Consider the following 25,238-nt stretch of genomic DNA (forward strand, 5'->3'; position numbering starts at 1 on the left):
CGAAGTTCCTTCCACGCGCCCTTAGTTAGGTTTTTTTTGTGTTTTGTTTTTCTTTTGTTCTTATTATTATACAAAGTTATTAGATGATTTTTTTTTTAAATTCAAAGTTTTGAAATCCTTTTTATTAGTTTCTTTTTATTCAATTTGTGAGCTTATGTGGCATGAATTAGTGAGTTAAGATTTTATCACGTCATCATTTAACAGAAAAGATAACGGTTAGACTAATGAAAGTATCATCAAAGTGACAAAAAAAATAAAATTTAGGTGTGAAGGTGAACGAAAAACACTAAGCATAGTAAAGTGTGATTTATGCCAAACTTGATGGTAGTAAAGTGTATATTACTCTTAATTCAAATGATTTTGATTAACCATTTTTTAAAAGGAAAACTAATGAAAAGAACTTGAAAACTGTGAGTTTTAACGATAAAGATAAAATAAAGAGTAAAATAAATAGTACCATGATTAATATTTTAGCATAAAAATATGATTTTTCGTTAAATGAACAATCCTCGGAATTTTTCCTTAAATTCCCTTTTTTAAAAGACGCATTAACCCCCGAACAAGATGGAGGAACTGGATAAACCCCTCACCCGCCAAACCCCGAAAACTCACAAAAAAAATGGCAGCTCCACTGGAGCTCATGTGCTACAGAGGAACTACCAGTTCTTCTCCCTCTCTCTCCAAAACTCTCTCTCTCCTCTCTTCCCCTTTCGCAATCCCCAAATCTCTCTCTCCGATTCTCCGCACTCATTCCCTTTCCCTCCACGCTTCTCTTCACTCCCTTCCTCGCTTCGTTTGCCGCCTCTCCGCCAATGAATTCAATATATCCTCCATAGCAGATGACCAACTACAAGAAGAAGACGACGGAGAAGAAGAGGGGGAGCTCGTGGATGAGTCCGACGTCGATGACCTCGAAGAAGACGCTCGTTATGTAGTTGAAGAGTTCTCTTCCTCTTTGTCCACCCAACTCAGAATCGGTGTGTTCCTTCTTGTCAACGGGAAACCCAGTTCATAATTTGATTGTAATTGCAAAACCCAATTCGTAATTTGATCAAATTATTCTAAAAGCTGCTGAATTTTCCGAAAGGTAAAAAAATGCAGGGAAAAATGAGGCTGCATTAACTTTCTCTTTCTTTTCAATGGGTGTCAAAAAAAATTTTGAAAAGATTTTCCTTCAGGTTTTTACTCCTTTAAATGTTTGTTAAAATAATTAACTTTGTGTTTGGTGGAATTTTCCCATTTTGTTTTGGGATTATTGATGGCTAAGTTTCTACTGTGTCTTGCATCAACGAAGATGACAATGATGACCAAGAAAAAGTTAGTCGAAAGCAAAGGAGGCTGACAAGTACAGTTAAAACTGTGAGTATCTTATCATGGCATATTATCTATTTATATGAAACTACTGAGAGTTCATGTTTGGTCCCAAGGTCTCCGGTGCATATCCAAGCTATTGTAAATGAGTTCAACGTCTTCTCATTACGGTGGTTATCATTATAATTTCCACTTAGGACCTTAGGCTATCTTAGGAATTGAAAATGGATACACTGTAGTTGAAAGATTATAACTAGGACCCTAGATTGGTGGGTCTTCTCAAAATTACTTCAGCCATAGTTTTGATTAAATCGGTTTCCACAACTAGGTATCATGAACAGTTTTTTGGAGTGTAGACTTTGCATATGCCCCCATTTTTGTGTATCTTATGCTTCTGGAAAACTTTTATTATATTTTCTCTATGATGCATATCAGACTATTATGTCCAATGATGTAAGTTGGGGATTCTTTGTGTTGAAATGAATAAAATTCAGTCTCTAAACCATTCATATTTCAATTGCAGATCCCTGACCATCTTCTACAAAGGGTTGCAATTGTTGGAAGGCCGAATGTTGGTAAATCAGCATTATTTAATCGTCTTGTCTCGGTATGTAACAAGAATGAGGCCTTTTGTTTTCTATTTACCATCAATACTTCTAATACTGTGGAGTACATTTTCAGGCTTCCAGATGTAAACATATATGAGTTTTTACTTCGTAAATCAACTTCCTTTTTGCTTTCCTTTTCCTGTTTCTATATATGTTATGTATTTCAGGGGAACAAGGCAATTGTAGTGGATGAGCCTGGGGTTACTAGGGATCGCCTGTATGGTAGATCCTTTTGGGGTGACCATGAGTTTATGGTGGTGGATACTGGTGGTGTTCTTACAGTTTCAAAGTCCCAGGCAAATGTCATGGAAGAATTAGCTATTTCAACGACCATTGGTATGGATGGAATCCCACTTGCCTCCCGGGAGGCAGCTGTTGCTAGGATGCCCTCAATGATAGAGAAACAAGCTACTGCAGCTGTTGAAGAATCATCTGTCATTATATTCCTCGTTGATGGCCAGGTACAGCTTTTGGTAAATACATGCAGGACCACTGCAATGTGCCTTTGTTTTCCAGCTTTCGGCTTCTTTGTGTTATAGAAGAGTATGAGCTTAAACTCTTTTAATCCTCTAACGATAGTCATATTCAAGCATTGGGATATGATGCTGGTATTCAGAAAACTTTCAAAGTCAACAACTATGATTAATATTGGAAATACTAAACAAAATTGATCATAGAAATTGTAAAATAGTATAAAATATCTGCATACAGGTTTACAATAATAAGGTGGAGGAAGTGAATTTACTTTTGGAAATCATTAAATTTACAGCTTGGTTTTAGGAATCTTTGTCAAAGACTTTCAAAAATATTCTTTTAAAGCAATTTTGATTGGTGGGACTTTTGATTTGAATGCAATGTGTTTTTGCTAGAGTTATGTCGATCTGATTGTGATAGATTTTCCCGTACGTGCTACTTATACTGTTATTCAATTTTTTGATGGAAAAAAAAAAGAAAAAAGTTCGTGTTTCTTACAAAATAAATATTGAATATTCCCAGTAATACTTGAATTTGTCAAAAAAAGTCCATGAGGTTGAGTAATATGATTCCGAAGGTTATAAAAACTCTGTTTTCCATTGATAACCATTTTTTTACAAATGATTGAGTTTATACAACTATGTATTTGAATTGAACTTTTGAAGGTTTTTAAACTAAAACATAGTTTGGTGAAGACTGTGAACTTGAATAGAGCCTGGGTTTATAACTTTATATAGTATTGACAATGCTAAACAGGCAGGTCTAACTGCAGCAGATGAGGAAATTTCAGATTGGCTACGTAAAAACTTCTCAGATAAGTACATCATTCTTGCAGTTAACAAGTGTGAATCTCCACGTAAAGGGATCATACAAGCATCAGAATTTTGGTCATTGGGGTGAGCTAAACTCTTGTCCATTTTGTTCACGTATGTTACCTTACTAAATTTTGAGAAAATGGTTCTGGTAAATGTTTTTATTTTCTTGTAAAAACTGATCAATAGTAATGTGTATCTGTTAGCCTAATGAATTTATACATTCAGGGTACCTTGGTTTTTTTAGATACATAATATACCTAGTATTGGATGGTAAATATATTTATTTCTCTCTTATAGTCTTGTTACACCTGTTGTGAGGATTATAGGTGTAGGGTTGTAGTGCTAAGGTGATGCATGATAGCATTATCCTAGGGGTAAATACACTCTTTTTGTTATGTTGATACACTTTTCACCATTATAGTCTGGTAAATGTTTCAATTTAGCTCTGCTTTATTACCAACTTGGACAAGACACTAAAGACACTAGCAAAAGGGTAAATAATCTGATAATCAAAAAGAAATTTCAACGTATGTCACGAATTTCAAGCCGTACTAGTGTGTTTATTTTTCTAATTAGGCTTGCGAATATTGAGAGGTCGCACTTGGTGCGATGGCAAGTGCCTTCGCCCATGAGCGGTAGGTCTCGGGTTCGAGACTTGGGAGCAGCCTCTCCATAAAATGGGGGTAAGGCTAGCCGACATTCACCTCTCCCAGACCCTGCGTAAAGCGGGAGCCTTGTGCACTGGGTACGACCTTTTAGGCTTGCGAATATTGAACTGTCTTGATAAGAAAAAACAAGAACTAATGCTAGGTAAATTTTATTGTTCCAATAAAGAAAACTGAGATGCATTTCAAGTTTCTGGTGGATACAGAATGGTATACTAATATTAATTTCTGAAAGGTACGATTTTTGTTTGGTTGACCAGGTTTTCACCACTTCCTATATCTGCTATATCTGGAACTGGAACCGGAGAGCTTCTTGATCTTGTGTGTTCAGGGCTGAAAAAGAATGAGGTTTGTAATCACAGAAATTTTATTGTTGGTATATCAGTATTCAAGTTTGACTGTCTTTTGTTGAATATTGAATTTCAATTGGCAATTGGCTTTAGCTTAACGTTACCTTATATTACTCAATTTTCAAAGCTGCTTATTTTGAGCTTGTTAGTGAACTTTTCAGTTTCAATAGTAGAATTTTTTTGGTGCTTTTCGTCATTTACTAAGCCCAAAAGGGCATGTTCTTGCCATGTTTTATGAATATTTTCATTTCTTTATGATTTGGTTTATTATGCTTTTATATAGGACCCGGAGGAATTTGCTGAACAGGAAGACTATGTTCCTGCAATTGCAATTGTGGGCCGACCAAATGTTGGTAAGAGTAGCATTTTGAATGCATTGGTTGGAGAGGACAGGACAATTGTTAGCCCAGTCAGTGGAACGACCCGTGATGCTATTGATATGGAGTTTACTGGACCTGATGGACAGGTTTGATTGGTTCACAGTTATACATCATACTATACCGCCTATTGTTGACGGTTATTACACAAATCTATTACGTGTAACATGATTAGTCCGAAACTGAAATCAATGATGCCTAGCCTCATTTGTGGATTTCTAAGTTTGAATGTAAATAACACTTTAGATTAGGTATCTTTAATAACATTATTTATCCCCTCATTCGTGGAATTCTGTGTAGGAATGTCTGAAAAACTTTGACTGCACACTTGTATGTTGAGACTGAACCATGATTTCTAGCCTCAGCTGTTCATTTACTTTAAGCTATTCTTACTTTCCGTTATTCATCTTTTACTGAATTCAAGTACTGATTTTGTTGACTGAATCATGAAATTTGGTTTACAAAAGATCCTTGCCACTTACAAATTGTTCAAGCTCAGATAGCTCAAGCTTGTTCATTTATTTTCTCTGTCTGTTGATGTGTTCTTCTATTCTGGATTTTCATTTTTTTTTTCTTGAGAAAGACACATGGACATTCTTCTTATAATTTTTGAAGAAAGGTGGTCTAGAATTGAACTCTTTGCTGATACACTTAGTTATGTCCAAATCCTATTTGCCGCCTTTATTTCTTTTCTTCTTATTTTTCTTTCTATCCATCTTCTCCTTCTTTCTTTTGCTTCTGCATCTTGATCATAGGAGTTGCCTCAAGGCCAATTTTGAGCCTGTTTAGGCAAGCTCGAGTATAGGTAGAGCTATGTTATCTACTACCAAGCCGAGCTCAAACAAGCAATAGCTTGGTTCGGGGGGTCAACTTATATGCAGTCCTAAGTAGGATCCTAAAGCTATTTCTGGTTCACTTGCTTGAAATATTAGTGGAAAACTGTCTGATCAGTTATCTTTTATATTATTCCATTTTTCTTTCTTTCTTTCTGATTCCCTCTTGATGTGAAGATAACTTGTTGATATTCAAAATTACTTGGATACATATAATTGCAACATTTTTTTTGGTTTGTTTTATCTTGCAGAAGTTCCGGCTAATTGATACTGCTGGAATCAGAAGAAGAGCAGTTGTCGCTTCATCAGGTAGCATGACGGAGGCTTTATCGGTAAATCGAGCATTTCGTGCCATTCGTCGTTCCGATGTTGTGGCACTTGTCATTGAGGCCCTGGCTTGTATCACAGAACAGGTACTTTGTCCATTCTTTTTGAGTTATCATTTAAAGATCTGAAGAACATGCCGACAGTTTTATGTCTTTATATGTAAGACATTTATGTTTCCTATACATTGATCACATTTACTTTTCACGAGTAGATTTCTCTTAACTATGTTTCCTTCTGTATTGTCTTCTAGGATTGCAAGATTGCTGAACGGATAGAAAGAGAAGGCAAAGGCTGCCTGATTGTTGTAAACAAATGGGATACCATACCGAATAAAAACCAGCAAACTGCAACATATTATGAGGAGGATGTTAGGGAGAAGCTTCGTATTCTTGGTTGGGCACCTATTGTATATTCAACTGCAATAGCTGGTCAGAGTGTCGATAAGTATGTTCTGTGTTTAACATCATCTCTTTTATAACTTAACTTGCATCATAGTTGCATTCTTTAGCTAACTTCATGTATGTCAAGAAATCCATATTCTCCATTGACACCATAATACACACACACACACACATATACATATATATATATATATATATATTTATTTATAAAATGCACACCTCTAACTGGAAGAAGTTTTAATTGTTTGTCGTTGTTATATTGATTGAGATGTGGGTCTATTTTTAAGTAGCTTGATGTGCTGCATCTTCTAATAAATGTGTCTGGAGCTTTAGATTCTTGTTAAGATAGGTCAGCCCTGATGATGTCTGCTGTACAGTTGTGTATATAAGCTATTCTTGCCCCTATAGAAAGAAGTTGCATGATGCGAAATGCAGATGGTTCTTTTAAGGTTTCAGCGTAGTTTAGGATTAAACCATTTTGTAATATGGGTTTTAGTTTATGAGTTATATGCATTTTACTTTTTATATAGGGACCAATGAAAGCTATGCAGGTTATGGATGGAGTTTCCCAATAATCCTATGCATAATTTTCTACATTCACTATCAGAATAGTTCGAAGTGTTCTAGGAACTTCATAATGCACCCTTGACAACTACTTTGCTTTTTAGGAGGCCGAAGGTCCATTACAACTTAAAAAATGTGCCAGATTGTTCCAATTATATCGATATGTTATATATCTGACAAAATGCATTACTCTGATGTGCAAGCAATTTGAAATGACAAGTCATGGTCTGAAACCTCTTGTAAACCCCAAAAATTTGTTTCATATTGCTGATATTTTGGCTTGTGGGTTTCATTTGTCTTGTTTGGTTTTAGGATTATCGATGCTGCTAGCACAGTCGAGAAAGAAAGATCAAGAAGGCTTAGTACTTCTGTAGTAAACCAAGTGGTCCAGGAAGCACTAGCTTTTAAATCACCACCGAGGACACGAGGTGGCAAAAGAGGCCGCATTTATTACTGCACTCAGGTACTTGTTTTATGCAAGATTCATTTTTCTCCCTTTTTGGTGATTATATGTCTCTTTAATTCCTGTTGTTTATAAATCTTTGCAAGTGACATCCTTGTCTTTGTGAACTTTGGATGCTAACGTCCACAAAATTACGAGAAATTCTTGTAATAAACATAAATTATTATCTGTTAATACCTGAAGGCGTACGGCCGTAACTACTAGAAGATTTTAGATGAGAAGATTTTAGATGATTCAGTGCTACATATCCACTCTACGGACTATTTTCCATGCATGCCTATCTGCAGGGTAGTATCTGTTCTTTTGAACTTGCATGTCGTAAACTGCGTATCCAGTATTTTCTTATGAACATGGAAAATCATTGGTATTTACTTTGGATAATTTACAGGCAGCTATAAGGCCACCAACATTTGTCTTCTTTGTCAATGATGCAAAACTTTTCCCTGAGACATACCGGCGTTATATGGAGAAGCAACTGCGTTCAGATGCAGGGTTTTTGGGCACTCCAATTCGGCTTCTATGGTCTAACAGGAGGAAAACAGAAAAAGAGGAAGGTCAGTTTACTCTAGCCTGTTATAATGCTCACACATACATTTTTCATGCATGCATGCCTACATAAATTTCATACGTTTGCAGGCAGAGCTGCAACGAGAGCGCAAGCAAATCTTGTGCCACGTGAGAGAAAATTGGAGTTGGCTACATAAAGCGTATGGAATATATACAGTATCATCACATAACCGGCAAGGCATTTGTTTTCGGAAAGCTTTGTGCACGGGTGAAACTAGTTAATATCATATGCTGAAGGTAAACTTGCAATGTGGTTGATTTAAAACTTTCTCCAATTCATGCTTGAGACTTGGGGAGTAGGAAGAATTTTCGATGCAATGAACCCGTCTTACGGAAAAGGACTGTAATATCATGTATGTAACCAAATTTTGATGGCTTAGAACTTGTTAGGCCGTTGAATTGTAATTTGAAATCAATGTAAATAACAAATCTTGTCTCCTCCTGATCCCGCCTTCTAAACTGTCTAAACATTTAAACATCAATGTAATTTATGGCTTCCAAGGGTTGCAATAACCCGAGCCAAAGAACTGCTTTCCTTCACTTTAGCAAGTGCTGATGCATCTTGGAAGTTGGAATTGTAACAAGAGCCTCTGCTTGAGCAAGGGAGCTTTTCGCTTGCTCGTCAAGCTTTCAAGCGCTCTCGAGTCTCAACAACTGCTTCCTAATCTCTGAACCCACGGGTCTTAAGGTGAAAGGAAATAGAGCATATCTACCTCCAGGCTGTAAAATTATGACCATCAGATTCCGTCTGGAGCCTAATACAAGCATCCGATATGTGAAGAAAGCCAGAGCCAAGCCGGAGTCTTGTTGCTTCTCCAGTCCTGTCCTGTCCTGTTAATTCAATGGAAGGGCGAAACTTGACGGTTTTGCTTGCACGGATTTAAGGCCAAGAAAACATGCCAACAAACAATACTGCATTCGCACTGATCATCAAGGTCATTACAATTTCAAGGTAATGCCAATATTATTTCCAAGACATGGTTTGGCTGCTGACCCTGCAAACCTGGCCTAGTCCTCACTGTCTGAAAATGGCGTGGGGAGGTTTTTCAAACGGAAGGGTTACGATAGAAAACTTATGACAAACTGGTCGGTCTATAAGCAGACCACGTGACTCTCTGGTTATCGTCTTGCTTGTTCTCCAGTAGCCTAGCCTTGGTGGAATTGAAGGTTATTTGTAACAGAGGTAATTGATGTTGCAGATTGCATGGGAAAGTTTTGCAACAGGCACAACAGTCAGCGGTTATCTGTTGCATTCCGTCTTCAACTGTTACCAGGAGCTCGCTCGCATTCATCATCGCGTTCATGCCAACCTCGTGTTGTTCAGCCCCATTCCTGAATTTAATCCTTGATTTTAAAGAGTTTTTTTTGGGAAAGGGAGGGCCATTCATAAAAAATATGAATATAAATAAAAACAAAAAAAAAGCTGCAAAAATATGTTCCTTCTGTTTAAATTTCGCGCAGTCTCACTCAAATATGAAAAATACTAAATAATTAAAACAATGTGATTTGGGAAATATTAATAAAGATGACATCAGACTTAGCAGTATCAGTTTCCCAAAGGGAAGTGACGTCATAATTATGACAAGAATGTATGTAATGTGCCAAATTAAATTTAAAATAAAATGATGAGAATTGAGAAGAATGAGAGGAGGGTCAAAAATGTGTGTTCATTCTGAAAATGATTGAATCTGGAATCAGAGATACTTGGCCAACCAAGGTGGCTCCTTGTTGTCCTTGAGTGCAAACGCCACATCGTCGCTGAAATGCAGCCATTTCAAAATCATATCAGCAGCTCACACAACAGAATGCTCGTTGAAACGGTTATCAGATGTTAAGTAATGCATTTACATGAAAGTTCAACTTGCAACTTTGGGTTAAGGAGCTAGCTAATACACACAATTCATTGGAAAGCCGCTGCTATTTTAGGAGAGGGACGATAATATAACTACAAAGATCACGGACAACCAGAGTCTAATCGGTTGTTGCAATGCAATGACTGGATGGACAAGTACTGACCTTGGGAAATTGAGCTGCAACTTCTGCAACCTGTGCTTTGCTCCTGATTCACATAGAATAATTCTGCATTCGCTGAGCTTACAACTGCCAAACAATACTAATGAGATATATCACATAATCCATGTGTAAAAACTTCAGTTGGTATCTACTCCAGAAAGTATCCTCTAATCGTTCCATCTCAATGCTACTCTTTCAAATGACACTTGCAGATACAAATTATATGCTTTGCAAATATCAGTCGAAAATAAAGGGCCTCATCATGAAAGTAAAGTCATTTAAACATGCAATACGATGTCTGTCGTAAAATACGTCCAAAATACACAAAGAACTGAAAACACTCATCATAACTGCCACCAAACGGATTATATTTTGACCATTCTTTCAAATGAAAGGCCTACGACTACAAATAAGCTTGGATTGGACTAAAAGGCTCCTTGAACTCTCAATGTTTTTGGAGTCAAAAGCCAAAACTGGTGCAGTTGGACACACTCCCACTTGACAAGACAATAAGGAGTGGAGGAGATCAATAGACAATTATGTCCCTACGTACGCATGTATGTAGAGAAAAATTAACATCATAACATGTCTTACCCTATTTTTAATAGTGTGTCATGTCCAGAAAATGCTTCTCCATTGCTGGTACAGAGACATGAGACTGTCAATGCCAACTGCAACGCAAAACATAATTACAATGAAAACACTATTACATACAAATCAATCCTAAACCACCGCTGCTAAAGTCTACAGTGTAGACATCAATGAGACTGGTAAACCAAAACAAAAAGGTGTCTACTTGAGCTGCAATACAGCAGTCAAGCAAGAACAATTAAGTATTTTACTTCACCTTTTCAAAAGTAGTTTCCTTCATTCCTGTTTTATATATAGAGCTCATATACCATAGCAGTCAGAAATATTTTACTCAGTTTGGAAAAAAATTTCATCACCTGCAAGGAGAAAAACAAAGACAAGAGTTAAACATTAATTTCTCTCTCACAAAAGTAAAGAAATTATTTTCCTTTTACAAGTTAAAACATAAGTAAAGAAAACTTCCTGTCAACCCAGTAATAGTATACAGCAGCTAAACGAGTACCGAGTTAATTGTTACTGTTGCAGAAATTCACAAAAAAATAAATAAACGTAAAAAAAATCTTAAATCCCACACTTGATAATTTGTGGCCATATGTTTGGGCCCAAAATGTTGGTTTGGGCTGAGTTTGATTCCCGGCCCGGAAGGTCTTATGAAAAGGTTATCGTGGATCGTCTAGTTCACGGGCTTCCTAGCCTAGGTCGGCCAAGTCTTGCTGCGAGACGAGTAATTGAATCCTGGCACAATAAGCAGTTGATAGGCGTCCTCGGCTTAGCGTAGAGCGAGAGGTAAGAAAAGGCACCGGGCAACCCTGAAGATAGCCGAGTTGTCGAGCAATGAAGTGAGGGTGATATACCTCCCAACTTGCTCGGTGAGCGTCACACCCAAGAGGAAGGTCATGGGTAAGCACAAACAATCCCCAGGATTGACATAGATCAGCATCATCATCTGCACTCCATGCTGATGTGGGGAGTTTGATTGACAAAGGATACTCTCGACGACGGCAGATCAAGAATTCGTCGTTGAAAAGTACATCAAGACCGAAGAAGTATCTAAACACATCTTCAGCCTGGTGAGGAGGTGCTGGTCGGGAAGCCAGCTGAAGGCCAAGCGCTTCAGTAGGCGAGAAGCTGGCGAGTTCTGGCCGAAGAGTGACGAAATAAACTTGCAGCCAAGAGTTGGAATATCCAAAGGGGGCCACTCTGGTGTGGATCGATCTTGTGGAGGGTCATCTCGGCCAAACAGTGCAGGAGATGAGCAAGAATGGCTAGACTAAGCGCCAGGGTGTGACCGCTAACCAGGGCTTCGGCCACCGGCATGTTTTTGACCAAGCATTTATTGGACTTGGTACAACAAATGAATTTGTTATACCAGTAAAAGAGGAAGGCTTCGTGTTCCCCCCGCTGTAGGTTCTCCTCCCCTCGGCCAGCAAAGTGGAGGTAAAGGGTGTTGTAGTTAAGGAAGTTCTTATAAAGTTTATGAACTTCTTCCTTTGAGGGTTCTTAACCTTCTCCGCTCAGCGTTTTGATGACCCGATAGTTGAAAAGCGCCTTGAGGTCGATGTTCGACGGGTACCCGGAGAAGGTAGCATCAACTGGGATGCCAAAAGGGGAAGTCCCTAGGATCACGGTAATGTCAAGGATAGTGGGGTCAATGGGGCCGAGGGGGAGGACTATAGTGTTGGTGGTTGAGCACCAGAGGCTTGAGGCTGCCATAAGAAGCTCCTTGTCCACAACCAGCTCCATAGACGAAAGGTGAATGGCATCGTAAATGCCAAGAGCTTTCCATTGCTCGCCGAAAATCTTTTCCATCCGTACAACCCAGGCTGCCCAGGTCGCAGTGGTCGAGGGCCAGGAGCCTTGAGGTTTTGCTGAATCCCACTTCGACCATTCAAACCCTTGCAGTAAGGGTGTTAGGCAGTGATCCTTGAAGAGTTTGGTGATGGCTGGGGGCACTGCGTCCTTAAAAAGTGGACCAAGGATCTGGTGGGTGGTGCTCATGTCGCTTTCAAAGCGCAGAGTCTTGATTGAGCGTTGGTCGATGATTGTCCCGCATTTGTCGCATTCCTTAGAAAGCTTGGAGATGAAGGAGGCCATTGGAAATGGTTTTGAAGGTTTTCTGGGAAGAATTCAAGGGGTTTTCTTCGGTTTTCTGAACAGGAGAGATTTTGGAGAACTTGAAAACGTAAAGAATTAATAATAGAAGTCCGAGGTATTTATAGACTTATGGAAGGGAAGATCAAGCGAGTATTTTTAAAAAGTTAAGATGAGAGTGATCGGGAAGATTGCTAATAATTATGGAGTGACGGAGAGTATTAACAGACCCAGGAGAAAGAACCGAAAAACTCGCAGATTGAGGATTCATGATGATATCGTGACAGCGTTCTTTTATGAATAAACGACGTTTCGGTGTTTGCACGACCTCGAGGGTACTGAAAGATTCACAAATCAAGATTGCAAGATGGTATACGACGACAGGTAAAATGATTTGTGGACGTCTGGACGTCTGCACGCCTTGAGAAATCCAAAAATCTCGCGGATCAAGGGGGTAATGATGAAAGGACATTTCAAGTCATGCTGAGAAGAGGATACTTGACAAGATATCTGACGAGATCAAGATCGTGCAATCGTGCTTCATAAATGCACCTCGGGAGATGAAGTCTGGTTTCGCTTCTTCAAGGTCAGGGCTCGGCCAGAGATTTCAGGCCAAAAAAGCCTCAGAAGCAAGGGGGCAATGTTTGGGCCCAAAATGTTGGTTTGGGCCGAGTTTGATTCCCGGCCCGGAAGGTCTTACGAAAAGGTTATCGTGGATCGTCTAGTTTATGGGCTTCCTAGCCTAGGTTGGCCAAGTCTTGCTATGAGACGAGTAATTGAATCCTGGCACAATAAGGAGTTTCGGCAAGATAAAGATATTGATAACCCGGAAGTGAATGCGGCTTGATAAAGGACTGGGTTCAAAGTCGTAATGAAAATAGGACTGGTCAAGATAGTGTTTGATTAGAATAAGAAGTCCTAATCCAAGTAAGGTTTTAACTCGATCCAGAAATGACCTGATGCTATAAATAGAGGAGGTCATGCATCATTCAAGCCCTCCAATTCAACACACAACTGCCCTGCGCAAATTCTCTCAACAACCTTGAGATTTTTTCTTCTCTTTTCACCGACATACCTTCAGTTTGGATAAATAGCACAGTTGGCATAAACAGCACTGTCGCCGTAGAATCAGTCGATCTCGCAGCATCTTCAGTTGGCATAAACAGCACTGCGTCGAGGCGATTGATTATCTATCCAAGTCTCGGTCGAGAAAGATTTCCGAATCTTTATTGGTCGAGGTCATCTCATCAGCCTTCTCGGCGAAGTGAGGTGTTACAGTTTACTGGGGTCGGCACATTGCACATCGAGTTATTTTATGATTGGATACTCACAAGTGGGATTTAGAGTTTGGCATTCCGACGGCCGAACCACGTTTACTGTTAAGACTTATATCCGCTTTGAGTATTTGTGCCCTTATACTTTGGTGTCGATTCGGCGTGAGTTTACTCTGACAAATACCATCACTGTGACCAAATCCAACGACGGCGATTTGTGAACTTCGTAAGAATAGTAGCCTTGTCTTCAGGCTCGAGAACCCAAAAGGCCGAGACGTGTTCCTTCCTCAGTCGCAATCGCAAGATGAAGTCAGCCGCACGTTCAACGCAACGTCAACATATTTTACTCATCGGCCGAACTCGGCCGTCGAGTTAGCACGCCCTGCATTCAACTGAAGGACATAGTTAGCTCATAGATTACTCGGCATGCGCGCCACGTAGGCTTGGTAGTTTTTAGGGTCAACACCATATAAGCCATTTTTTCCCATGCTGCATTCCTTATAAGAATGGCACTAATAAGATTTAGCAAACTCCAAATGCAACAGTTTCAAAATGCAGGAAGATCAATTCTTAACTGCCTCCATTTTCATTTTTTTATCTACCCGAAAAATTTCCAGCTATCTAGACCTCATTCATCAAGTATTAGGAAAAGCACATTAATGTACTCATCATTGTATCATCTACATCACTCAAGAGCATTGATACCCTTTCTAAGAAGTAATTTACCCGCTATACAGATTAAGTTTCAACAGTAAAATCATTGTTTATCGACAATGTGACTCACTTGAATATGAGGTGCCTGGAACATTTCTTGGATGGCTGCTTCAACTTCTGCCATACCAACAAGGGTTTTTCTTGCAAAGTGAAAATATATAAATCCATAAGTTACAAGAAAAAGCTTCATAAGAAAAGTTAATAACTTCAATTCCTTGGTTGAATTACCTCAAGGTTACTGGTTAAAAGGCTGCTTATTCAATATCCAGAATAATGCATTAGGAATATTTAAGTTAATTTATGTATTATTTGTATTGCCTATTCTTATTTCTTTCTGTCTCCTGGTTACTTGTTCAACATCACAATATTCTGAGGAAGTCCCAATCTGGGGCCATGTTGGAGGGAAGAGAAAGAGATTGTATATCTCTAGAACCAAATTATCCACTTCAATGCATCAATTAACATCAAATGTTTCGTGTCCTTGATCTAAAGATGGTGCAAATCAAAACATTCATACCAAGTTTCAAATCAAATTTACAGCTCTTGTGCATGAATATTCGATATACTTCCTGGTTCTCATTTTCTAGTAATCAAGAAGTCTTGAAATAGAAATACAATACTTATATTTCAAGGCAAATTTACAACTCTATGTTCTGTTGATGTGATCAGTGGAGGAAACTAAAAGCCGAGATTAATTATAGTTTGAACTAAATGATAGCAATAACTTGAGAGTTCAAAAGTGTGAAATATGATTGAGAGAGAACATTTTTTCCAAGATTTGCATGACCATTGACTGATACGACTAAGTTAAGATATTTCTGTCTACTAGATGATTTCAGGAATTGAAGCTAATCAAACATGGTGATAGAAGTTGACGGGAGTGCAGAGAGTATAGGACATATTACCATAACAATACCAAAGCAAGGATCTTTCAGTTCAAGTTTCCTACTTTAAAGGGGTTGTCCCTCATTGTTTTCCTTGCACCATCAATTTATGAATAAGCCAGTCTAATAAATCAATTATTAAAGTTCGATACCTTCGGAAGCATCATTAGGAGTTGAGGTTAGTTTCTTCAGTCTATAGTCTGTGATTTCTGCCGCACGTCTGCATATCTCCAGTGCACGACGTGCATCCCCTGAAATAGCTACCACCTGAATGTATTTTTCAAATAATTTCAGAGACTAAGTGTCCAGTAGAGAATCCACTAATGAGTTTATAAATTTTATGACGAAACACAGAACAAAAAACTGGCCTTTCTTGAAGCAAACTATATAGCTTGTCGTTTGAATGCATTTATTCCTTTAAGGTGGCTCGAAACTATTTCTTCAAGCTGTTGGTAATTATAGGGGCCAAAGCAAAGCCTTTGGATTCCCATACGACTTGAAATACGAGGAACCAACTTCTCAGGAAGATCCATGGTATTTGCTATGCCTGAACAGGTATTTTATAATAGGTTAATGTTGCAGTCATAAAAAATCTCATAGTCATCATCCTTATTTTCCTTTTTGTATTTGAGAATCCATTAATCCCAGAAAAGAAAGATCACTGTGAGATAAGAATGCAATCATTATTCAACAAGGATGTGTAATGGAGATAAAGTATACCTATTACAACTAATTTTGAGTGTGGCTTAGTAGGCCAGTCAAGAATGTTGTATCGAACCTGAAACCAAAAAACAATCTATATCATATATAATGCATGACTGGAATACTATTAACAAATATTCTCATCACAAAATGCAGAAGTTGCCAACTGAAAAGAGAAAAAATGGTTACCGACTGGTTTCATCAATGAGAAGAATACAAGGCTTGTCATCCTCTTTACCGATTTTCTTTCCTTTAGAGAACTGCTCATTTAGCAAGTGGAGAGCTTTTTCTGACCAACTCTGTGCCCACTTAAGGCTTCATATATAACTTGTGAAAACGAAACAGGTGTGACAAGGCAACAATGGCATGCCAGATGATAAGGTATAGCATCAAATCTATATGTAATTTACCCTGTAGATATTCTCTGGTGACACCAATTTTAGACCATTTATCTCCACAAAACAGTAGGGTCTTATACTTCCTGCATCAACTTCAGACCTTAGATTCTTCATTATTGCAAGTACACTCATTGTCTGCAGTTATAGAAGGATACAAAAAAGAATAGGTGAAACCCATTTCATGCATCAATAGTACATAAAAGAAATGTATAGGCTATTTGAAATAAAAGCTATCTCTCTATAAATAGTTTAACAGATCGTACCTTTCCAGTACCATGAACACCATGAATGTACAGGCAACGTCCTAAACACTTATCATCAGAGATTGAATCTTTGATAAATGCAGTTATTTCCAACATTTCTCTGCATGCAAGCAGGTCTCCATTATTACAAACAATACAGTAACAAATAAAAGAAGAAGAAAAAACCTGTAATGAATGACTCTCACATACTTATCCTTGCAAAGCAAAGATTTAGTCAATGATGACAGCAGAAGTGCTGCCTTTGCTATTTCAAGATCAGTCTGCTTATGGCATCTTACATGCTCAGGGATTTTCTTCATTCCTATCTTTTGAAGTCCAAAGAACCGCCCTTTCTGTGAATTCTGTAGATACACAATTGAATAGTTTAATTTGGGGGAGAAAACATACTAAATCCACAAGTATGAGATAGAAGATAATGTCCATACTACAGCCAACTCATGAGCTCGAAATGGTTTAGCTAGTATACTTTTTATGCTTTCCTCGTCATAGTCCATGTCTTCTTCTGAATCAAAGTCTGAGTTTTTGACAACTTTCCAATCTTCATCACTTCCAGCTTCATCATCATCCTACCAAATTGTTAAAACCCAAAAATTCCAACTCACATTCAATCCGTTTGGATTTATGTAGTATGTTCAATTTTGGTTCTCGTTGCCTGAAACACTTACCCTTTCACCGTCATCAATTTCTGAAAGACGCTGTGCCAATGAATATCATATTCATATTTGCATAAAAAAAACGTCATCCCCTTCATTGCTTGCTTTGGCATATTCTTTAGGACTCATGACAAAACAATGTCGAAGAATACATTCCATCTATTAAAATATGAATTCATCGTAGAAATGTTTTAAGTTAATGAAGTAGCTACCAAAAAATGTCGAAGAATAGATTCCATGTTAGACAGTTAAAATGCATGCAAATGAGAAGACTCAAAGACAGTTAAAGGTGCATACAAATGAGAAGACTCGAAGACTTCCAGAAATGAAAGAGACACTTTACCAAAAACTTACCAGTTAAGGACATACATTTCATTCTCATATTGAGTTGTTAAATTGCAACAATTCGGTAAATTTTAAGACCTCTGCTAAAAGTTGTAACTTTTTCCTATTTCCTAACCTTACAACTTTCCAATGTCTTTCTAAGCTCCCAATACAAGAATAAAAATGACTGTAGACTAGCCTTTCCTCTTAGAAAAGCCTAAAATAATTTAGAGTTGATATCTGGTAAGAACCCCACCTTTAGCATGTTCTGCCAGCTTTCAACATCTTTAGGAGCTACCTAAAGGAAGGAAAACTGGTGGTATATGAGCCTATCAACTTCCCAAAAAAAAAGGCACTAAATTTTACCAAGACCACACAGTTAATCCTTTCCCTGAGACCCTAGTAATGTCAAGATCTCTCCTTACTCAAAATTAAAAGTTACCATCTAAACAAGAGAAGTTATTACTAATGCCATATGATACTCGTCTTCTCTTTCACAAGTTTTTTTAACTTATTTAGCATGATCCTATAAACTTAATCAGCACAACTCTATAAACTTAATCAGCATAATTCTATAAACTTATTGTTGAGAATGAATCCCACATTGATGAGAGGAGGGACCTTGCATGTGCTTTTAAGTAGTTGGGCTACTTCACATATTGCCAATTCGTTTTATGGTGGAACCTCAACTTTCTTCACTCATTCAGCACAACATTATAAATTGAGTCTGATTGTTAAAACTTTACACTGGAGCAACTTTCTCCATAAGGAAAATGAAGGTATACTCAATTTTACACTATTTTGAAAAAGTTCAACTAAAAAGATACTAATAGAACACGCTGGCCAATGAAAGTAGTCAAAACAGCACGACCTGGCCCAATTTTCAAATGCAAGTCTTTTTCATAGTCATAAGGGAAAATAAATTACTGGAAACTAATGTCAAAATCTGTGTGCATATCACTCAACTTATAAACTCCTTGCAATCAACTCCTGATCTAAGAATTAATCCTAGTTTATGTTTATTGGTGTTGGCTAAATATGCTTTTGCTAATTTATTTTGGCTTCTTTTTTTTTTTTCTCTCTTGAGTTAAACATATGCCATGAAATCTTTCTGGCTTAGTTAGTTTCTCATAATAATTGTTCTTACTAAAAAGAATAATCAAGGTTAGATAGTATCTTTCACCTCAATGTCAGCAAAATCATTTGTGCGATAAATTTCTCTCCACAAATTATGAGGTTGTCTTCCAGCTGCAGTCTCTTCTGGGATTATATACCAATGTACCCGACACCAATAGCTGCCATCTACTTCTTTCCATATGCTGCACAATTTAAAAAATATAAAGTACCAAAGTCCAAAAACATTACAACCAAACCAACAGCAAACATCACACCATTCATAAAATTAAATCAAATTACATATCTACCTTTCAATGTGGGCAGCCCACAAATCACTGGAGAGAAGCTTCTCCCTCAATGTTCTAACCAGCTTCTTCCCCTCTGGAGGTGTCAGAAGTTAGACCGCTTTACCCAACTTGCGAGCCTTACAAAATCCACAAATCCAATCCCCTTCAGGAACATCCTTCAGTGGAGGTTTCAAGCATTTCAAATGAAACCCACCGAAGAAATCATCGCAGCCTTCCCAAACTTAAAACAAACCCTACATTCCTCAACTTCAACCAATTCCTCGTCTGAACTCGCATCCTTCTCTTCTCCTCACATACACATTATTAAAGAAGCTAAAATTGAGTCATCAAAGTGTTGATAACAATTAGTTTGTTATGCTTTGGTTAAGGGTATAAGAGTAATCTGATAGAATAACCAATACTATATATAACAAACTCTGCTGTAATTATTCATTACATTGAATGAAAGTATAGCCTTCAGTTTCTATATGGTATCACGCCCTTCTTGCCTCATGGCTTTTTCTCTCTCGATCCTCCCGATCTTCTTCACTTTTGCTCCCAATTTCTGATCTTTCTTCTCAATTTCTGCTGTGATTCTTCTCTATTCTTCTTCGATTGCAACTTTTGTGTAGTTGCCTGGTGTATTTCTCTACATTTCGTCACGGCGTCACCGTCCGATTCGTCTTCTCCCATTGAGTCGGTGCAAGCTCCAAACCCTAATTTCTCCAATTCTGCGATGTCTTCGAATTCGTATGCATCTCTTACAATCCTAAACATCGGCAGTATGGTACCAATCAAACTTAAACGATCAAGTTACCTCTCATGGCGTGCTTTATTTGCCCCAATTCTGCGCAGGTATAAGCTTCCTAACATCATTGATGGTACTAAAGTCTGTCCATCGCATTTTCTTCCTGATCGCTCTCTCAATCCTACTTTTGAGATTTGGTATGAGAAAGATCAAAATCTTCTCATTTGGTTGAATTCTACTCTATCTGAATAAGTGATTCCTTTCACAGTCGCTGTCTTATTATCTCGGGACTTATGGCTTAAACTTGAGCAGCGCTTTGGAGGAGTCTCTGATGCTCACATTCATCAGTTACACTCTTGTCTCCAATCAATTCAGAAAGGTTCACATTCAATTTCTAATTATCTTCAACAGATCAAGGAAATTTCTAACGCTTTAATGGCGGCTGGTGCTCCTGTCACCGACCGTGACCTAATTGTGGCTACACTGGATAGCTTACCTGATGAGTTCGAATCCTTTACTAACTCACTTCTTCATCGCATCTCCACCACAACTCTGGATCAATTACATGGCTTACTGCTCACCAAAGAACTGTCAATGTCTCGAAGGAAGAAAGCTATCTCATCGAGCACCACAGAGCCTTATCATGCCTTTGCTGCTTAATCACATCCTCCTATCTTGCCTACACCACCACTGCACCAAGCCTTTGCTGTTCAATCACAGCCTCCTCGTAAACATTACCGCAGCAATCATCGTGGAAACTATAGAGGCATTACTCGTGGTCATCGTGGTAATTACAAAGGCAATAATTTTCATGGCAATTCTCAAGGTTTTTGTAGCAACTCTCAAGGCTCTCATGGTCTTAATTGTCAAATCTGTGGATCAACCAGTTATGAGGCTATTGACTGTTTTGATCTAATGAATCCGAATATTTTTGGCAAAGTCCCTCCTGCCAAACCTGCTGCTATGTGTGCACATTTTTCATCCAAGCCCTCTCCTTCTTGGCTCATTGATTCGGGTGCTATTTCACATATTACAAATGACATTTCTAACATTTCATCTCCTACTCCTTATCGTGATGAAGACAAGGTCTACATTGGTAATGGTAAAGGTTTGACAATTAGCAACATTGGTTCTTCCTTTTTACATACTCCCTCTGCTACTTTTAAACTGCAAAATGTTCTTCATGTTCCCCAAATGAAGCACAATTTACTCTCTGCATATCAATTTCTCAAGGATAATTACTGTTCTTTGACATTTAATTTTGATGGATCCTTTGTAAATGATAGTTTTACGGGGAAGACGCTTTTGCGGGGACCAGTTAAGGATGGTTTTTATCCCTTGCAATGTTCATCTCCGTCACCTACAAGCTTTGCTGCTTCAACCACTGCCTTAATAAGTGTCACAGCACCTGTTCTAGTTTGGCACAATCGACTTGGCCATCCCTCTTCTTCAATTTTCAAGCGTGTTCTTTCCCAGAATAAGCTTGCTCTTCAAGGCAGAACTTCAGTGGATTTCTTTTGTTCCAACTGTGCTCTTGCCAAAAGTCACAAGCAATCTTTTAGTCCTGTTAGTTATACTTCTTCTTATGTTTAGAACTTGTACATTGTGATCTCTAGGGTTCGTTATGTCTGTGAGTGGTTATAGATACTATATGTTGCTTGTGGATGACTATAGTAAATACAGTTGGTTTTTTCCCTTACAGACAAAATCTGAAGTGTATTCTATATTTGTTGAGTTCAATAGTTATGTAGAAAATCTTCTTGGCAATAAAATAAAGGTACTTCGTTCTGATTCAAGGGGTGAATTTACTAGCTCTGCGCTCCAACATTTTCTCAAAACTCATGGTATTATACACCAATTTAGTTGTCCACACACACCTGAACAGAATGGTTATGCAGAAAGGAAACATCGCCATCTTGTTGAGACTGTTCGAACCCTCTTGGTTGCTTCTAATGTGCCTCATGTTTTCTGGGTAGAGGCTTTTTCCACTGCTATATACTTGATTAATCGCCTTCTAATCTCTGGTTTATTGCAATCACCCTGGGAATTATTGTTTCATACTCAACCTGATTACAGTCGACTGAAAGTATTTGGTTGCAGTTGTTTTCCATGGCTTAAGCCTTATACAACTTCCAAACTGGATAGCAAAAGTAAGTACTGTGTGTTCTTGGGTTACAGTCTTCAACATAAGGGATATAGGTGCTTAGATCCAATGACACAGAGGGTATATATATCTCGTCATGTTGTTTTTGATGAATTTACCTTTCCATTTCATCACTCTCAACCACTGTCCTCCACTGATTCTCGGTCTACTGCAGTATCTTCAGTCGATTTGCAGTTTACTGTTCCCTATTCTTCCAGGTCTTCTCTTACTGCTGCACTTGTCCCATATACTGATATCAATGTTGACTTGTCTTCACTGTCTCCCATCCAAAGTATTATCAATACTTCTTCACGTGCTGAGACTGTTGATACCCATGCTGCCACTGTTACTCCACATGCTACTTCTGTTGATGTCACTAGTATTCCCATCTCGATCCCTCATATCTCTTCTACTGTGCACAATATTCATCCTATGATTACCCGGTCAAAAGCAGGGATATTCAAACCAAAAGCTTTCTCAGCCACCAAGCATCCTCTTCCCTCTTCCATCGACTTTGTTCCCTCTACTTATTTGCAGGCTTCCAAGCATGCTCACTGGAGAACAGCCATGTAGGAAAAGTTTAATGCTCTGCAATCTACAGGGACTTGGGTTCTTGTACCCTCATCTCCTCATCATAATGTTGTTGGTTGTAAATGGGTGTTTCGGATCAAGAAACATCCTGATGGTTTTATAGATCGATATAAGGCTCGACTTGTTGCCAAAGGGTTTCATTAACAAGAGGGCATTGACTATAAGGAAACTTTTAGCCCTGTTGCTAAGCCTATCACAATTCGCATTCTCTTGTCTCTTGCTGCTCAGTTTCACTAGTTTGTAAGCTGGTTAGATATTAGTAATGCATTCTTGCATGGGGATTTACAAGAAGATGTTTTTATGCAGTAGCCTCCTGGGTTTAGTGATTCCTCTTTTCCTAATCATGTGTGCAAGTTTAAAAAGTTTCTCTATGGCCTTAAACAGGCTCCAAAGGCTTGGTTTGACAAATTATTTCAAGTGTTGCGATCCTTTGGCTTTCAGCAATCATCTTCAGATGCCTCTCTCTTTGTCTTACACACTCCAACCATGGTTATCATCATTTGTATATGTTGATGGTATTCTAGTTACAGGACCTAATGCTACTCTCTGTCAACATTTCATCAATAAACTGAGCAATGTATTTCCAGTCAAAGATTTAGGTTCTTTGCACTATTTTTTGGGCCTTGAGGTGCACAGGTCGTCTGAAGGTATCTTTTTACATCAAGGTAAATACTTGATCTTCTTAAGAAAACTAAGATGGATGGAGCCAAACCATGTTCCACTCCTTTAGGCACGTCAAAGCTTGATCATATAGGTTATCTTTTGTCCAACCCTATAGAGTATCGATCCTTAGTTGGTGCATTGCAATATCTTACCTGGACACGACCAGACATATTGTTTGCCGTTAATCAAGTATGTCAATTTATGCATGCTCCACGGGACTCCCATTTTCAAAAAGTATCGTCAGATTTTTGAAAGGTACTCTCACACATGGCTTATGGTTCAAACCAGGACCTCTGACTCTTACTGCTTATTCTGATGCTGATTGGGCAGGGTGTACCTTTGACAGAAGGTCCACCAGTGGCTATTGTGTCTTCCTTGGTTCTAATTTGATTAATTGGAGTGCCAAGAAACAGTCCACGGTTGCACGATTCTCTACTGAAGCCGAGTATCGATCGTTAGCTCATACCTCTGTAGAAATAACATGGATTTGTAAAGTTTTCCGAGATATTGGACTTCCCCTACCTCAGATTCCTCATCTCTGGTGTACCTTCCCTTAAACCCTAAACCCTCCTACCTCATATTCCATTCCCGAACTAAACATGTTGAAATTGACTACCATTACATCCGTGAACTGGTTCTTGCTCAACTTATCAAGATTCAATATGTTTGTAGTCAAGATCAATTGGCCGATATTCATACAAAGTCCCTGTCTCGGGAGAGATTCTTAAATTTTCAATCCAAGCTTCCTCTTAATCCTTTTGATGCTTCCAAGTTCAGCTTGAAGGGTGTAAAGAAGCTAAAATTGAGTCATCAAAGTGTTGATAACAATTGCTTATAATTTGTTATACTGTTTTGTAAATGGTTAGTTTGGTTAAGGGTACAAGTGTAATATGTTAGAATACCCAAAACTATATATAACAAACTCTGCTGTAATTATTCATTACATTGAATGAAAGTATAGCCTTCAGTTTCTATAATTATCGCCCATCTCAAACTCACTCCCATCATACACAACCTTCTTGTAATTAACCCGTTGTTTTGGCACTGACTTAACGCTCTTGTTCTCCTCAAAAGTGACATTTTTCGAGGCCCTAGATCGCGTAGTCACCGTGGTTTTCTACTCCATTTTCCTCTTCTTAGTCTTCGACTGCCCTGGAGTCACCAGAGAGATTGCATTTTTAATCTCAGTCAAATCTCCCTCCTCTTTAGCGTTCAACTTCTTGCCCTTCTCAGCAGATTTTGGGGTTTTTGAAATTCCCACATTTCCCCCCTTTGTTCGTGTTTTGCCTGAATCATTTTGCAATTCGTGTTGAGTTGTCGCGTCTTTCCTCGGTGAATCTTCAAAAAGTTTCTGGGGAGTGGCGGAACCGGCCTGCAGCGAGGCTTGGTGACCTGACCGACGAGGAGTCGGGGTTAGAGGAGTTACGGGAGTGAGAGACGGCAGTGGCTTAGCGTTAGAACGCTTGGATTTCTTGGGGGGACTGCAGGACCCTCTTCGGAGTCTCTGCCATGGCTGCTCCGACTCCGAGCGTGCAGAAACGATGGCAATGTAATTAGTGAAGAAAACATTCGAGACGGACAGAGATAGTGAATTTAGGGGGGGAAATGGCGGGAAAATTGCTATGGAGGGAAATCTGATACGATAATAGGACTGCTCACAGATGGCCCAACTACCTCTACTTCTACTTGGCCCATTTCCTCCGTGATAGAGTTTTTTTTTAGCTCTTACTTCAATATGAGGAGGAATATCACTAGACCGTCGTACTGAGTGGCTCCTCCGCGATCAGAAATTAAATCTCAATTGTTTAACTGGTCATAATCAAATATCAATGCTATATATCGACTAAAATGATCAAAATCAATTCTCAATTGTTTAGCCGGTCATGATCAAATATCGACAATATATCGATTTATCAAAAATCAAAATTATTTAATAGATCATAATTAAATATCAACAACATATTGGCCAACTATCAACGATATATTAATTAAGTGTCGCCATATAGCAATCAAATATTAAAAACAACA

General features: G+C 38.5%; 1 protein-coding gene, 1 non-coding gene and 1 pseudogene across 2 annotated transcripts; 1 reads left to right on the top strand and 2 right to left on the bottom strand.

Annotated features, from left to right (window-relative positions):
* The first annotated feature begins 563 nt into the window (after positions 1-563).
* On the top strand, positions 564-8,200 carry LOC126591319 (uncharacterized). The gene is made up of 12 exons (XM_050256970.1): positions 564-977; positions 1,295-1,359; positions 1,835-1,918; positions 2,087-2,380; positions 3,150-3,289; positions 4,134-4,221; positions 4,507-4,689; positions 5,685-5,846; positions 6,011-6,204; positions 7,038-7,188; positions 7,577-7,742; positions 7,825-8,200. Exons 1-12 carry the CDS (start codon positions 620-622, stop codon positions 7,890-7,892), a joined length of 1,953 nt encoding a protein of 650 aa, XP_050112927.1. The 5' UTR covers positions 564-619; the 3' UTR covers positions 7,893-8,200.
* A 1,249-nt stretch (positions 8,201-9,449) lies between these two features.
* LOC126591492 (origin of replication complex subunit 1A-like) lies at positions 9,450-24,721 on the bottom strand (annotated as a pseudogene).
* Positions 17,366-17,437, bottom strand: LOC126591682 (small nucleolar RNA snoR28). Its single transcript, XR_007612490.1, has one exon. It is a non-coding gene; the product is annotated as a small nucleolar RNA snoR28 (small nucleolar RNA).
* Positions 24,722-25,238: the final 517 nt, after the last annotated feature.

Source organism: Malus sylvestris, chromosome 11 (genome assembly GCF_916048215.2).
Source record: "Malus sylvestris chromosome 11, drMalSylv7.2, whole genome shotgun sequence".
NCBI classification, from domain to species: Eukaryota; Viridiplantae; Streptophyta; class Magnoliopsida; order Rosales; family Rosaceae; genus Malus; species Malus sylvestris.

Coding starts and splice junctions, on each gene's coding strand:
- LOC126591319 (XM_050256970.1), top strand. CDS start 620: ATGGCAGCTCCACTGGAGCTCATGTGCTACAGAGGAACTACCAGTTCT. Junction 1,919..2,086: donor TATTTAATCGTCTTGTCTCG/GTATGTAACAAG, acceptor TATGTATTTCAG/GGGAACAAGGCAATTGTAGT. Junction 7,743..7,824: donor GAAAACAGAAAAAGAGGAAG/GTCAGTTTACTC, acceptor ATACGTTTGCAG/GCAGAGCTGCAACGAGAGCG.